The sequence below is a fragment of the Carettochelys insculpta genome, chromosome 4 (assembly GCF_033958435.1).
Source record: "Carettochelys insculpta isolate YL-2023 chromosome 4, ASM3395843v1, whole genome shotgun sequence".
Classification (NCBI taxonomy): Eukaryota; Metazoa; Chordata; order Testudines; family Carettochelyidae; genus Carettochelys; species Carettochelys insculpta.
The window spans coordinates 19252301-19267025 of NC_134140.1; the positions used below are offsets into that span (position 1 = coordinate 19252301).

The 14725-nt window shown below is 42.0% G+C and overlaps 2 protein-coding genes across 12 annotated transcripts in view; one reads left to right on the forward strand and one right to left on the reverse strand.

The window, feature by feature from the left end:
- Positions 1-14725, reverse strand: part of ZFYVE28 (zinc finger FYVE-type containing 28) — a 312576-nt gene that overhangs the window by 247914 nt on the left and 49937 nt on the right. For 2 of the 8 annotated variants that reach the window (XM_074992351.1, XM_074992349.1), the window contains exon 1: positions 10695-10975. The exons of the other annotated variants lie outside the window; for them this stretch is intronic. In XM_074992351.1, the coding sequence (XP_074848452.1) occupies positions 10695-10733 (39 nt within the window). In that variant the 5' untranslated portion in view covers positions 10734-10975. Of the gene's footprint in view, positions 1-10694; positions 10976-14725 lie in introns of those variants that run through there. 8 annotated transcript variants of the gene reach the window in all.
- The window catches only part of CFAP99 (cilia and flagella associated protein 99), a 96043-nt gene continuing 92845 nt past the window's right edge, over positions 11528-14725 (forward strand). For 3 of the 4 annotated variants that reach the window (XR_012645319.1, XM_074992360.1, XM_074992362.1), the window contains exon 1: positions 11753-11840. Coding sequence is in view for 2 of the 4 variants with exons in the window: in XM_074992360.1 (XP_074848461.1) it covers positions 11798-11840 (43 nt within the window). In the remaining 2 variants the exon portion in view is untranslated. Of the gene's footprint in view, positions 11613-11752; positions 11841-14725 lie in introns of those variants that run through there. The other variant, XM_074992361.1, reaches the window with a different exon arrangement.

A 14725-nucleotide genomic window follows, 5' to 3' on the forward strand; every position in this document is an offset into this window, starting at 1 on the left:
CTTTCTAATATAATCATAGAATACTAGGACTGGAAGGGACCTTGAGAGGTCAAGTCCAGCCCCCTGCCCTCATGAAAAATAGAAGAGAGATTTCTATTTGAAAAGGGGTTTCTATTTAATCATTTGTAAGAGGAACTTTGTTTCCTTTGTTCTGTCCCATTCCTGCTTTACTCCGTATTAATTTTTCTGCCTTACAAAGACCACCTTATTTCCTTTCTCCCCCTCTATACATCCTTTCCTCTTTAACTACCTTCTCCTTTAAGATTTCTTTTCTCCCTCTTTTGTTTATTTAGCCCATCTCATTCTCAGCCACCTAAGTATGCACTCATCCACATGTACCAAATTAAGCCACTCAATTAGTATCATTCTTGTGTCTTGTGCTCCATGTTACTCCACACTGAAATCAGGAGCATTGCCTGGATCACTTCAATTATTCATTTTCCTTCTCATAAAAAGAGCTATAGGGAAGCTTGAACCACACTGATTCCTTTCCAGCCTGGGAGTAGAAAATAATGGCATCTGAACCTATTTCCTCAACACACCTGCCCTGCAAAAAAAGACACTAGTATCTACGAGGCCAGCATACTCCCAGGCTTAACCACTTCTTTATAGTTAGCAACCAGCATCTCCAGCTGTTCTGCTCCCCTACCCCAAACCTCTTGTTCTCAGTGTATCCTTTAACAGCTAGGATGTATGATCAGTTAACACAGCCATTTCATTATGTGATCAAACCCACCACAAAAGCTAATAATAGTATTAAAGAAATCGTATCTGAAATTTTAATTAAAAAAACTGATTTACTTATAGCCTAAAGGCCACATATTTCCCTCTGTTACAAGCAGAGGCAGGTACTTGCTTCTAAAATTCCTGCTCTACAGTTACAATTCAAAGATTCCCCTGAAATCAAACAATGTGATTGTTGAATCTATATACTGATCCTGGGTTATCAAAAAAAAAAGTTACTAAGTATACGCTTGCAGACCAGACATTTGTGCTGGTAAGTCTTATTGTGTTCAACGGGAAAATTGCGTTTCAATTTGTTAAATCCCACAGAATGCCAAACTAAAAGCCATCTGGGAGTTCTAACAATTAAATCTATGCAGGAAAGCTTCAGAATACACCAGTAAAAAAGGGACAGGATAATTCAAGGGATTAGCAGAGACTACAGGTTTTGTTATCCTCTAATTCCACAGGTATATTCTCTAAAAGCTGGTGAAAAAAGTTAATGGTACATTTTTCACACAGAAAAAAGCTGGTTCATCAAAATATTTTTTTTTCCTGAGACTACTCAAAATTGAAATGATATGCATTCCACTGTTCCATTCTGACTTGGTTTCAGCTGCTACACATTTACATTTTAGTACAGTTTGAACCTCACTAATTCAGAGCCATCATCCGGCAAACGCTGTAATCCAGCATGATTTTAGTTAGCTGAATGACCACTTATATGGGTGTAGCCAAGTTCCCTGCAGTCCCATCAAGTCTGTTTACAGCCACCAGTCCAGTCTCTCAGTGTTTTCTGTTATTTAGCTGAAGTTTACCCCAAATGTCTTCTAAACACCCACTAAGCAGTGGAAGTGTCAGTATTGTGCTACACAATATTGACCTCCCATGGTCCAGAAAATTCTCTTGTCCGGCACCGGTCAGGTCCAGAGAATGCCAGCCGAGAAAGGTTCAAACTGTAACATCCTGATGTTACCAAAAATTAGTTCTTTTAATCATCTTGATGTTTCTGAATTGAAGTATTCAGAAATATTTTGTTCCACACAATAGTCGGATGGAGCTTTAGCTCCAATTTGGGACCAAAACAAAACAGTGTCAGAATTTCCCCGAGCACAAAGTTTCATTTTCTGACCAGATCTAAATGAAGCACACTGACATATACAGAGCCTGGTACAGCCTGGATCTAAGTAGAGTTTATTGTCCAAGGATATCAGTCTGCCACTGTTCAAAAACTATGATCACTCAAAAATGTAACACAAATAAAAAAAAAAGACAAATGAACTTTTTGGCCAAAAATCTTCAATGTCCAGGGAAAAGTTTTCCTTAAGCTGCAGCCTGCAAAAAAAATTAACCAATACACACCAAGAACCAGACAGGTAAGTGCTTGCACTACCAATGAGGAGACGACAAGTTTATTTCCCAAGTCACGTATGTCTACCATCTTGGTTACAGAAAAGAAAAAGAGAAATCGAAACAAGAATTTATATTGAAACTATGGTTGAGTTGTTCTGCAAAACAGACTTCATTAGAATTAGTAAATCTGAGAACAATATTTGAGATTTTAATTTTAGTTTTAGTTTAGATATGAAAGGCATTTGCTTACCCTGTTTCATCAGACACACAAACTAAAAGAGACAAGATAGAATATAGAGAAAATAGGCCTTTCATGTACATTTTTAGAACACTAAACCACTGGTTAGTTATGACTGGATGTTTTGACTGACAAGTCAACCACAACACCAGCTGCAAAGCTGATTTAATTTGTGATCTTTTTTCGTAGGAGTCTGTGTGCTTTTGAGGAAAGGCAGGTTTGGAAGACTACAGGACAGTTAATTTTAGCTGTAGTTGTCAAATCTATTCTAGGGCTCAGATGGGCTACAGCAACAGCAGTGCTTCCAATTTTATTTGGTCACAGAACCCTTTTAAATTCAAAAGAATTTTGCAGAACCCCATTTCCAGGTTCTACCCACCTCAACCCTCAAACCTACCCTCCATCTCCAGGCTTTACTCACCTCAACCCTCAGCTCCCAAATCTGCCCCCATCCAACCTTTACTCCCCCAGCCTGCAAACCAGGTTTCAGCCCCCTCAGCCCCCAGCCTGCCCCCCATCCCCAGTGTTAAGTCCTCTCAGACCCAAACTGGCCCCCCAGTACTAACCCATCCTTGGCACTGGTTGGGGAGCCTGCACTAGGCAGCCACGTGCACCCAGAGGAAGGAAGAGTGGCATGGAAGTGTTCCAGTGGGGGGGATGAACTGCGCCACACCTGCCAGAGAGGTGTGGCTGCTCAGAGAGGAGGGTAAGTGAGAGGCTCTATAATAATGGAACTAAGTTGCCAGCTGCTAAACCACTTAAAATTTAGTTCTACCATTTCAGTGGTGGCAGGGCAGGGAGCCCCAGAGGAGTCAACTATTGTAATATGTTTTTTTAGTTTGCAGAACCCCAGGGTTGCATAGAACGCCATTTGAGAAACATCGAGCTACAGCATAGGTAGCTTTTGTCCAAACTGAAGATTAATTCAGCCACTCAGAATTTCCTCAGTTAAACAGCTCTTGTGTTCTGAATTTTGCTCCAGTCTCAATTTTTCCTTTAAAATGCATGTTATAAATCAGATGAACCAGCTGAACATTTCTAAACTCATAATTTTACATAGGATGCTTTCTGTTGCACAAATTATGTACATTCATGTAACTGATCATACTGTTCTCACTGAAAGATACTATTTGACAAGTTTACTTTGAGTTATGTTTATTCTAGCAATGGGCAACATGAATGAATTTCATGTGGGTTGCAAGATTGTTGTAACCAAGAAAGCCTCTAGAGATAGGGTAGTTTTGCTAAATGCATTTGCATGCCTAGAATTTGCAAGGTGTGATAACTGAACCATAGCATTACTTTGAATCAATGCGGAAGGTGCACACAGTTCTTACAGACCATGTTCTTTGCAATCAGCATTCACCTGACTTTGTGCAATTTCATTACACATCATTTTAATAACGGTAGGAAAAAAACCTAAGTGAACAGAAACCAATGAAATCTGACAACCTCACACATGAGCAAGAGTAAATGCAACAAGGGGTCCTGTGGCATTTTATAGACTAACAAATGTATGAGCATAAGGTCACCTGCATCTGACAAAGTAGGTCTTCGCCCATGAAAGCCTATGCTCATGCATTTGTTAGTCTATAAGATGCCACAGGACCCCTCATTGCTTTTGCAGATCCAGACTAACACGGCTACCCCTCTGATACAAGAGTAAATGAAACATCTTGCAAGCCAAACACAGAATCTTGATGGGCTGCATGTGACCTGTGGACCACAGGTTGCCCACTGGTTTAGTTGATCAATTTCACTGTTATATACAACAAATTTTTTCATGATCCCCAACATTTTATGATATTACCACAATTAATTACAAAAGTTTTAATTTACTCATCCTATGGCTTGGGGGAAAAAACTTCTCAGGTAACAAACAAACGAAAGGGGAGAGTTAACTAAGGGTCCACATAAATTTGTACTATACATTTTCAACTTGGTTTTCGGATTGCTCTATAACTGATAATTCCAAGCTTTCAACTCTAAACTTATCATTTGTCATTAAAAGGTGTACAACTGCTTTTTCACTGAAAGAGTACCAGAGAAAAAATCATTTTGAGTTTTGTTTTGTCTCATTTTCATCATCTGCTTAAACAAGATGGAGAAAAATTCTAAGATAAAAATGTTGTTTTTCCTTCTATGGAGAAAAATATTTTGTTTTAAAAATACTGAAACAAAATATTTTGTTTTATTTAATAAACTTCTGTAATCAAAATTTTCCGAAATTTGATCCAAATTCACTTTTTCAGTTGAATACAAACCTGCATTTTTTGGCAAAAAAATAGTTTTGCATGAAAAAAATTCTGCATGTGACAAGCTAGAAAATTCTGTTTTCACATCAAAAAGAATGTTTACAAATGGTTCTTAGTTCTCCTTCTGGCATTTTAAGCCCATTAAATGGCATCTGTTCTAAGAGACTTGTCTCAATAATCTGTTCAATATACTCTTCAAACATGCTAACATATCTTCCTTTATGATATCCTCCCCATTTTGAGTCCATCCATCTTTCTGCCTTTAATCTTGCTCTGTTGGACTCTTACAGAGTTCTCAGGACTGCACTTTACGTGACCAAACCATCTGAGTCTCCATTCCTCTCTTTTTATTTATGGGTGTTACTTTAAGTACATCCCTGACACATTCTTCACATGGTCCTTCTTGCATACGCCAATTTTCAACATTTATCTGCTGAATAAATTAACTTACTGCCCTGTTCTACATTATAATTGTTCACACACTAATCTTATCTGCTCATTTGCAGATTTTGCATCAGCAGACCTGTATTTCACTTTCACTTTTTCCAATTGTTTACAAGTTTGGAAAAAAAAAACAAAAAAAAAAAAAAAAACAACTATAACCATACAAAACAGTGTGATTAATTTTCAGTTCACCCTCAGGTTATTTTCTCCATGTTTTTGATATAACTGATTTAAAGCTAGTTTTGAAACTACAAAAAACTCTTTAAAGACAAATTCCTACTAACCACTTGATACCACTTGTGAAAAACCTTCTGATCTGACACAAGTGGAATGTTCTGTCAGTGAAATGCACAAGATAAGAAGTGAACTGAACTGAAATATTTTTTCATTATGTATGTGTGCACACAGTGTATGTGTATACACACATTTCAGTCACAGGTGAGAAAACCTCTTATCTAGAAGAAGTTACCAGTTTTTAAAAGGACAGTAGCGAACACTGGAAGCCTGTAATAGGAGGGGTGCGGGGCCTGGACAAAAAGGTGTGGCTGGAGCACCATCTCCTGGCTTTGGGTGTGGGGGAGCCCCAACCCTCAGAGGCTGGATCCAGACAAGCCAGGGCACCCATTTTGAGAGGCAGGGACTCATTTTGACAATTCAGGAAGGCTTGATGACCCAAGGCAATTCAAAAATGGGGAGGACGGAAAGCAATGTCACAACTAGCTAATTTTGTGCCTGAGAAAAGAATATAAAATTGTGCCCCCTCACATCCATGTATTATCAGTTTTTCCATAAAAAGGGAAAATACATTGATAAAATAACACCATATATTTATTATAGTTTTTTCTTCGGGAAGCCAGTAGTCAGAATAAAACCCACCTGGACATTAAGTCTAGAATCCCTGAAAGGGAAGAGAGATGATTTACAGGAAAACTAGCAACTAAGAAACAACTCATGGTATTTAAAACAAATAATTACTGAGTCATAAGGAACAGGAAACTGCATCCCATCTCACTCTTCTCTACAGAAGATAAATATCATTTTCCCCACTAACTAGTGAACCCATTCTCCTATGGTTTTTGACCCCTCCTCTGGCTTCCTCTGCCACTTGCATCAAATTCAGGTCTCTCTTTCGTAAACAGCATGATCAGAGAGGTAACGTGGTCTAGAGCAGCATTTCTTACACTTTGAGACCACAGAACAAATGATAATATTTTTTAAATATTTACATTATTCTTCAAAAAAAGTTGTCAGACCAAAAAAATATATAACATCAACACATACAGCAAAAACAAAATGAAATAACTTATATCAGGTATCATAGCAATGAAAAACCAAAATATACACCATCACTGTATGATATCAAAAAAGCATCAGACCAGAAAGACAAAGAATAGAGATCGCACAAAGCAATTTAACCTTCTACCTTAAGGCATTTATCACATTACACAAACACCTTATTACCACCCCCCCCACATGGGCTGACATCAAGCACCACACATCACTGCTGGTTGTTAAGCTGCCATATAGATAGAAAAAGACTGAAGGAGAGGGGAGGGTAGCACAATATTAGTCAACCTTGCAGTGTTGCCAGATTACTACTACTCTCACAAAATGTAACAAAATTACATTTCAGTATTTTCCATTACTGTTATCATTTATTGTAAAACTAAGTTATTTTCCAAGTGCTTGTGGCACACCTGCAAGTAGTTCATATAATACCAGTATTCTGTGCAAACACAGTTTAAGAAATACTGGTCTGGAGGACAGGGCACTGCTTGAGGGTTCAAGTCTTATTCCAGGTTCTGCCGCTGAGATACTTGCAATCTTGGCCAAGCCACTTGATTTGCCTATGCCTGTTTATTCTCACAATCTGTCTTCTCTATTTATGTCCACAATGTGTTGGAGGCAGGGGCTGCCTCTTCCTCTCTCTCTAAATAGTGTCTAGTACAATGGGGGACCAAACCTTGATTGCAGCCTCTGGGGATTACTGTAATAATAGCACTGATTCTCTCTCTCACCTGCATCTCTGCATCCAGTTTCTTCCTGCTGCCCTTTCTCTCTCCACTATCCTCAATAAATTCTTCCTAATGATTCCCAGATTTGAAATTCTAACAATATTGAGCATTTTTCTTAAAGATCCAGCACCCTTAATGCAGCAATTATGCCAGAATCTCAGCTCTCTTGTTTAAGTTTCTGGCCTTCGTTGCTGTAAAAAATGCTTTAAAAACATGAACCATAAAAGCTCAAAAGCCAGAAAAATAAAAATGCAACCCATTAAAAAAAGTTACAATTTGTCAAGCCCATCTCAGTATTTCAAATGCCTCAAATCAGCAATACTGCCCATCCTGTCATGTTTTCCCTCTCTTTGCATCCTCAAGTCCCCATCTCAAGTTTGCATGCACATGAAAAAATAAAAGCACTGATGTACTTAAGGGTAGAACCAGCCTTTACTGTAGTTTGTGCACATAATCTGTTCAATTCATATGTGCTGTGCAATACTCATGCTACTCTATTTCTTGGTTTCTCTTTCACAGAATTGGTGCTGAATTAAACTAAGCTATGTATTATCCTTACGAGTTGGGCAAATGTCTACTGATATTTATCCTAAGCCACATTCATTAATACTACTTATATACGTTCAAAAACTGAGATGGTCTAAACTCAAATTCTCTCCATGCCACCATTACCCTTGAAAAAAACTGCACACTGCTGTTAATTAACTCTAAAAGGATACCAACACAATTGCCTAAAAGCATATCAGAAAAGTCTATTACTATGCAGAGATCCCAGTGTTCAGATTTTAGGACTGAAGGAGCATAGTGGTCTGTCCCTGGTGGCAAAGGTGACCTGTGCCTGTCAAGTAGGAAGGGCAGAGTGAGGGCATTCAGCTTCAGCAATTAAAATCTACATGTAGAAGTGACCCCACATGTCACCTGTGCGTAGTGGCATCAGGCTGGAATGTCTCATATGTCTGGCACACAGAAGGACGTACCAAGAATGGCTCTGAGGAGAGTCTCTTCCAGCACTGTCTATCCCACTCCCCAAAGGGTCACCATGATATGGGTGCTTATGATAAATTATATAAAAATATACCATTGGACAAACTAAACTACGATGGGGATCCTTGGGACACTCCAGACCAGCTAGAAGAGGAAAGTAGTTAGCACAACCAGGGAAGATATGGACAAAGTGGCATTGTTCACCCTCAATTCCCTTTTTAATGTCTAACCCAAATTTGTTTTTAAGTCTTGCGTACTTTCTGTATTATGTTATGCTAAAATATGGTTACAGTAACAAATGTTTTACAGATACTTTTTAGAGAAATGGGATGGATGCAGAAGGTCACCAATAAGGATTTATATAGAAAGATACAGCCAAAAGAGAACCTGCTGCAGATGGTTATAAAAACAGAAATTACAAGTATTTGGGCATATTTGCAGAATGAACAATGAACGAAAAATCAAAACCCTGGTATTCGGCATAATGGACAGTTCGAATAGGAGAGGCAGACCCCACAGAGACCGGACAGATGATTTAGTAGATTGGTGCGGAGCTGGTTTATAGAAACTAAGCCACCCTGCACTGTACAGGGAAAGATGAAAGGAAATTGAGAGAGAGGCAGACACCAACCGGCACTGAGCCCATGGTTATTGATGATGATGAAGAAAAATGGCTGTTTCTGGAGGAATACACAATTAGCAATTACAGTAAGTGATACAGATTTTCAATATAATGCACTAATATGAATCAGAATCACCAAAACAAGAACAAGAATTTACTTTTATCCTTGCAAGCAAATCATATACTGTATGAACAAAAGTTAAACGGAGGCAGGGCAAACTTTCCTTTTTCAGAAAGTGCAATTGCACCATTAAAAACAAAATGGAAGTTATTTTATTAGAAATGATAATACTGATTTTATGAGGATCCATACTTTTCCAGCACAGTTTTGAGACCTTCCTTTGCTCTAAAATGAGATGAAACAGCAGTATTCAAGCTTATGCTACTAGCAACAGTAAATCCATTTGACTATATCTAAAATTCTTTATTAGAAGGAACATTACTACTTTAAAATCTAAATAGTTTCAAAAAGGGAGATAAAAGAGTATCAATTATTGCATTTACTAGGGAGTTCTACTAAACTGTGGCTTTACAAAAGAGGTTTTCCTGGATTTTTTTTTTTTTAAATAGTTTCTCTCACCTACTGCTAGGTAAAAGATGTGCACAAGATGGTCTGTGGAGGGAAAAACATCAAGGTGACTAAATACCATGTGTTATCAAATGTATAAATGTAAGAAGATTCCACCTCGGCCTCTAATTTCTCTATATTAAAAAATAACCCCTTTTAAAGTGTTAAATTAAAATTATATAAATTCTACAAAGCCAGTATCACCTAAACTATTATTTATAACATCATCCCAATATACAATATAATTCTGGTGTAAACCATCTTACAAATCCTGCTTTATGTTGTTTTAATTAATTAATTTTGGTGCAAAACAAGGCCAGAAGATATCCATCTACAAACCGCAATGGAACACAATCCTCACTTAGAAGTTCTCACTTTTTATAGTATATATTTGGTAGTATTCACTAAAGCATAGCATTAACAATGTGATGAACATGTGAACATTCTCATCTTTCTTCAGGTGGCAAGTACATTATATGCAATACAGCAAACAGCTTTGTTACATATATTCAGTTGAAAGTAGAAGTCCAAAGGGAGTCAGGAACTGCCTAGTAACTGTGAAGACTACACTTGCAGGGTAGCAGCCTCATACAGCTAATCCCGCAGTTTTGCATCATCATAGGAAGATGAACGCAGTAAGGAACCTCCAGTCAGACAACTATCTCCAAGATCAACATCAGAAAGCCTCCCCCGCGTCCTCTTCTGTTGTCAGCTGCACACAACAATAAAGCACATGCTCCGCCTTGTCACCTCGCCTCCCTGAACAAATACGCTGCCTGAAGGGCTCTCCTGACGCGCTGAGAAACCGCTCACTCCGACGCAGGTGCCCCGAGAATCCGAGCACCCTTCTGCGGTCTCCGATGAGCTGCCTCAGAAGCCACAGTGGATGACGGATCATTATCGGCCACGCAAATAAAACAGATCCCGTTTCTCTACAGCTCTCCGCTGCCTCCCTTTTAAACCCGCGTCTACCTGGCATGTTTAAAAAAAGAAACCCGCATATTCTCCAGCTGCCCAGGAGCTCATGCGTTGTAAGGTAAAGACGCAGCAGATCCCAGGATGCCCGTGAGAGACGAGAAAGGGATCCCGAGATCCCGGCTGAGCGCAAGAGACCGCCCCAGGGAGCACCCCCCCCCCCAAAGGGAAACCCGGCCAGACCCCTCCTCCGACCCCTTCCCTGGAATTACAGCACCTCACCGAGCTGCCTGGCAAGAGTTAGGCAAAGACATCCCCATCGCCCCCTGCTCCCTCCTCTGCGCACAGCAGCGGGTCCACGGGACAGGCACGGCGGCAGGTACCACCCCGCCCTCCCCCCGGCAGGGGTCTCCTGCCAAGGACTCCTACGAGGCACCTGAGCCGGCGCTTACCCCGGCCGGCTCCGCGCACACAAGCCACGGCCGCTCCCTCGGCGTCCGACGGGGAGGGCTGGCTCACAAGGGGCGCCCCCAAAATAGAGCCGCCGCGCCGGAGACGTCGCCTGCGCTCAACTTACCTTGGGCTTGTAGAGCCACTTTCGGAACCTGTTCATCATCACCCCGGCTGCTGTGCGGGGCTTCTGCGGAGCCCCCGGCCGCTCAGAGGGCACCCGCCGAAACTCCGTCCCCTGCTCGGCTGACTGGTCAGCCGCCCACGCGAGCCCCGGGCAGGCTGGGCACCGAGCGAGAGGCTCGGGCTGCTACTGAGCGAGTGTCCCGGCTGCGAGGCCCCCTCAGGCTGACCTGCCCAAGCACCCGGCGACGACGGCGGTGGCAGCACCTCTCTTCATTTCATTGACAGCCCCCAAAACATTCCTGCGCCGCCAACAGCAGCTCTCGCCCAGCGCATGCGCACAACCAGACCCGCTCAAGCTCTGGCCGGCGCTCTCTGCTCTTGGACCAATTGGAAGGCGGTCGCAAAAAAACCCCCTCCCCACGCACGCCTCCCATTCTGCTGCTTATTTGCGTAACATGGATCCCACACCCTCAGGAAGCTGACGAGAGCACTACAAGTCCCAGCATGCAACACTTCCCCGCTCCCGGTCGCTCAAGGGGCTGTTAAAAGGGAGGCGCGGTGTGTGCTGGTACTTGTAGTCTTGTCGCTAAACAATAATTAATACCATAACTTATTATATAGCTAATAATTACAGTCGACCCAATTAATCGCGTTTAAGGCCGTTTGAGGTTTAAAAATCCACCAGTAGAAGTCCCGCTGATCAGTTGCTAGGCGACGGTAGGTAAACATTGGCCGCCATCTTCCTTTTTCTTTGGTAGTTTTTTTAGGCTCCCTATTCCATTCAGCTACACGAGGGAGGACGGATAAGTGGACTACAAATCCCAGAAGGCTTCGCGCCTCCACACTGCCGGCACCGTACGGAACCGAGGCGTTTCCACTCCAAGTGGGCTGTTTTGATTCTGCCGCGGCTCCCACAGCGGTGAGTGGGGAGCTGAGCCCTTACGCATGGTCCCGGGATTCAACTTCAAATGAAAAGGTCCCGTCACGGCCGTTAGCTCGTCTGGGCAGGATCCCGGTCCGGAGCTCGCCCCCGCCCTTTCCCTGCTTGACGCTCGCAGCTGTTCAGTTCTCGCTGTGAGGCTTCAGGGTGGAATCCGGTGCTTAATGTGTGCCAGGGCTGAGTCCCGGCACCTCCATTGCAAATTAGGTACTGGTGACCTCTTACAAGCCAGGCTGTGTCCAGCCTATGCAGACTTCACAGGCTGTTTTACTAGAGTTTATTTTCCTTCTGCCACACTGTTGTGTCTTGTGCAGTTTATTAGACTTGCTGGAGGCCTCCACTGCAAGGTGGCGGCTTTTCAACCTTTTGGCTCTGCCTGTAACAAACTCAAATGTATAGTCTGTTGCTAGCCAGAGGCAAAGAGCAGTAACAAGTAGGCATGATAGCTTGTACCCTACATGTTTCCTAGCCAAACAAGGACTCCGTTATGAGCTTCACAGACTTCCCAGTTCAGTTCACTATAGAGACAGCAGTTGTAATATCAGTGCCCTGGATAGTATGTTGGCAGAAGGGATCAAAGCATCTGGATCTCAATACTTGAATATTTTTGCTTAGGGGATGGAATTCAAGTCTGTTAGCTGAAACTATAGCAGATTCATCAATATAACTGACCTACTGCACTTAGTAGACATAGGTTTCCCAATGCTGGTGTAAGCTATGTCCCAGATCAGGCCCACAGCTTGTCTTGATCTGGCCTACTAGGCTGAGGGCTTGGCCCCCACTCCTGCAGTGAGGAACTTGCACTGGTGCTCCAGGCCGCTGATTCCTCCCAGCCCTCCCCATGCAGCTAGAGTGGTGGCAGGGTGGGAGAGGAGCTGAGCCTCACGGACAAGATGCAGGAAAGCTAGGGCTAGTGCAGCCTGTGAGTGTTGTCTGGTGAAGGGGAGGATGCAGCTTTGCACACCAGTGACTCCCTGTGCTGCCGGTCCCGCACCTGGGGCTGAAAGTGGGAAGAAGAGCAGCACAGGGAACCACTGGCCTGGAGGCTTTTTCCCCACTGCTCCCATTGGATGGAATGAGGGACTGTGCCTGTGTGCACTGGGGATCACAAAGCCACATGTGCTCCCAAGAAGTTGCTTTGGTAAGCACCTCCTCACTGCACTCACACACCTTCCCCATACCACTCCTGCCCTCTCACTCCTGCCCAGATCCTACATGTACCCATCCTGCTTCCCAGCACACCCCTCCCACACACCAAACCCCGCTTTCTTGGCCTCACCATAGAAGGCCCAAAAATCGAGTAGCCTCATGCCCCCAGAAGAGTTAATTCAGCCAGGAAGGTGGGTGGGTGGGGTGGGGTCGGGTGGGGTGGAGTGGAGTGGGGGAAGAAGCCCTTAACTTCAGTCCAGCTTCCCTCCTTCTGTGGCGCTGGAGTGCGTGTGGAGTGAGGTGAGCATCTTTCTTCTTCTTCTCAGTCATGAGCCACCTTTGTTTTATTTTTTGCTTTTCACTTGCATGCCCCCCACCACCAACTGATTTTTCTGTGGATCAGTGGCCACAAACCCCCAAAAAGTTTCCTACTCCTGGTTTACACAGACAAACAGCATGTTATATACATGACTATAAATGTACTCTTTTGACAGACAAAATAGAGATCCAACAAAAATCTGACAAAATGGGTATTTGCCCATGAAAGCTTATCCTCCAAGAAATTTGTTAGTCTATAAGGTGCCACAGAACTTCTTGTTTTAACAAAAATCGAGTTCACATATATTTTAACAAGAATTGTAGTGGCTAACTATATGTCTATGTATCATAGAAAAAAAACAAACCATAATGTTTTGACAGTGTGTCATTTTTAGAGCAGAGTATTCAGAAGTAGAATTGCTCAGCTTTAATCCTGATTGTGCCACTGATTGTGATGACTGTGGACAATGTCTTAATCCATCTGTCCATTTTCTTAAGTATGAGTAAAATGAGAATAACATTAACTTGCCTGAGGGTTGCTGTGTAAAAGTTAAACAGTTGTGAGAAAGTGCTGTGAGATCATCAGATTAAAAAAATGCTGTATATAAACCACACTCTTTTGATTAAGCGTATTACAGAACATGCAGCTGTACAAAGCCTTTTACATCTAAAGTCATGCTGCTGTGATACAAAAATGTGCCACATTCCTCCCACTCCAGTTGATTATGGCCATGAAGTGGTATGATTAAATCTTAAGGGTGCAGAAAGTTACATGGTAATTGGAGGTGTCCTGATATAGCCATATTTCCATTCCAAAGAGTTTTTGCCCCCAACCCCCATTCTTTGCCGTTTCCATGGTTTTATTTCTCTGTGCCACACTAATGAAAAAAGCATCTGGGTCATTTTGAGCAGCATCTACTCAGTCTTACTGAATTTCAGAAAAACCTTATTCCACTGAAGTAAATGGGATAGCAACCTTTTAGGATTATTAATTGAAATTCTTGATATGGTAGTCAAAAGTAAACCTCTGTTGACACTGAAAACTTTTTTTATAGCTAAGGATTAGAAAATAATATCCTATTATACTTAGCAAACAGAGGGATGCCAAGGCACCAGGTTGTGGCTTTTACAGGAGTTTTTTCATGCCCTTCTACCTTATTATGAACTTGGTTCTCAATTATTTGACAGAAGCCAGCTTCCCAAATAAACATAATCTGATTGACTCTAAATAGATTTTATTTAAAAAAAATTATGACAATCTGTTTAAATATTGTCACTCACTGAACTACTCCTGTTAATAATGTTTTTTTCTGTTACATGTTGTCGGGGTCAGGAGTTCTGACAGTTAATTATGGAGCTTAATTTTCATGTTATTGTTTTCATTATTTTTAATTTTTTCTAGGGGCATGTGATGCTCAGGATATTCAGAAGGTGAGGGCTTGAACTAATTCCCATTGCAGCCAATGGAGAGACTTCCTTTGATGTCCTTAGGAGTCAGATTGGAAGCCTTATGTCAGTTTAAACAAGCACATAGATAACTATCACAGCCTCATCTAAAGCTTTTGAGGCTGAAAGAATTTTGGCACTCTAGGGTGGAGCAAACTGTTCCCTGTTAAAAAGGGTAT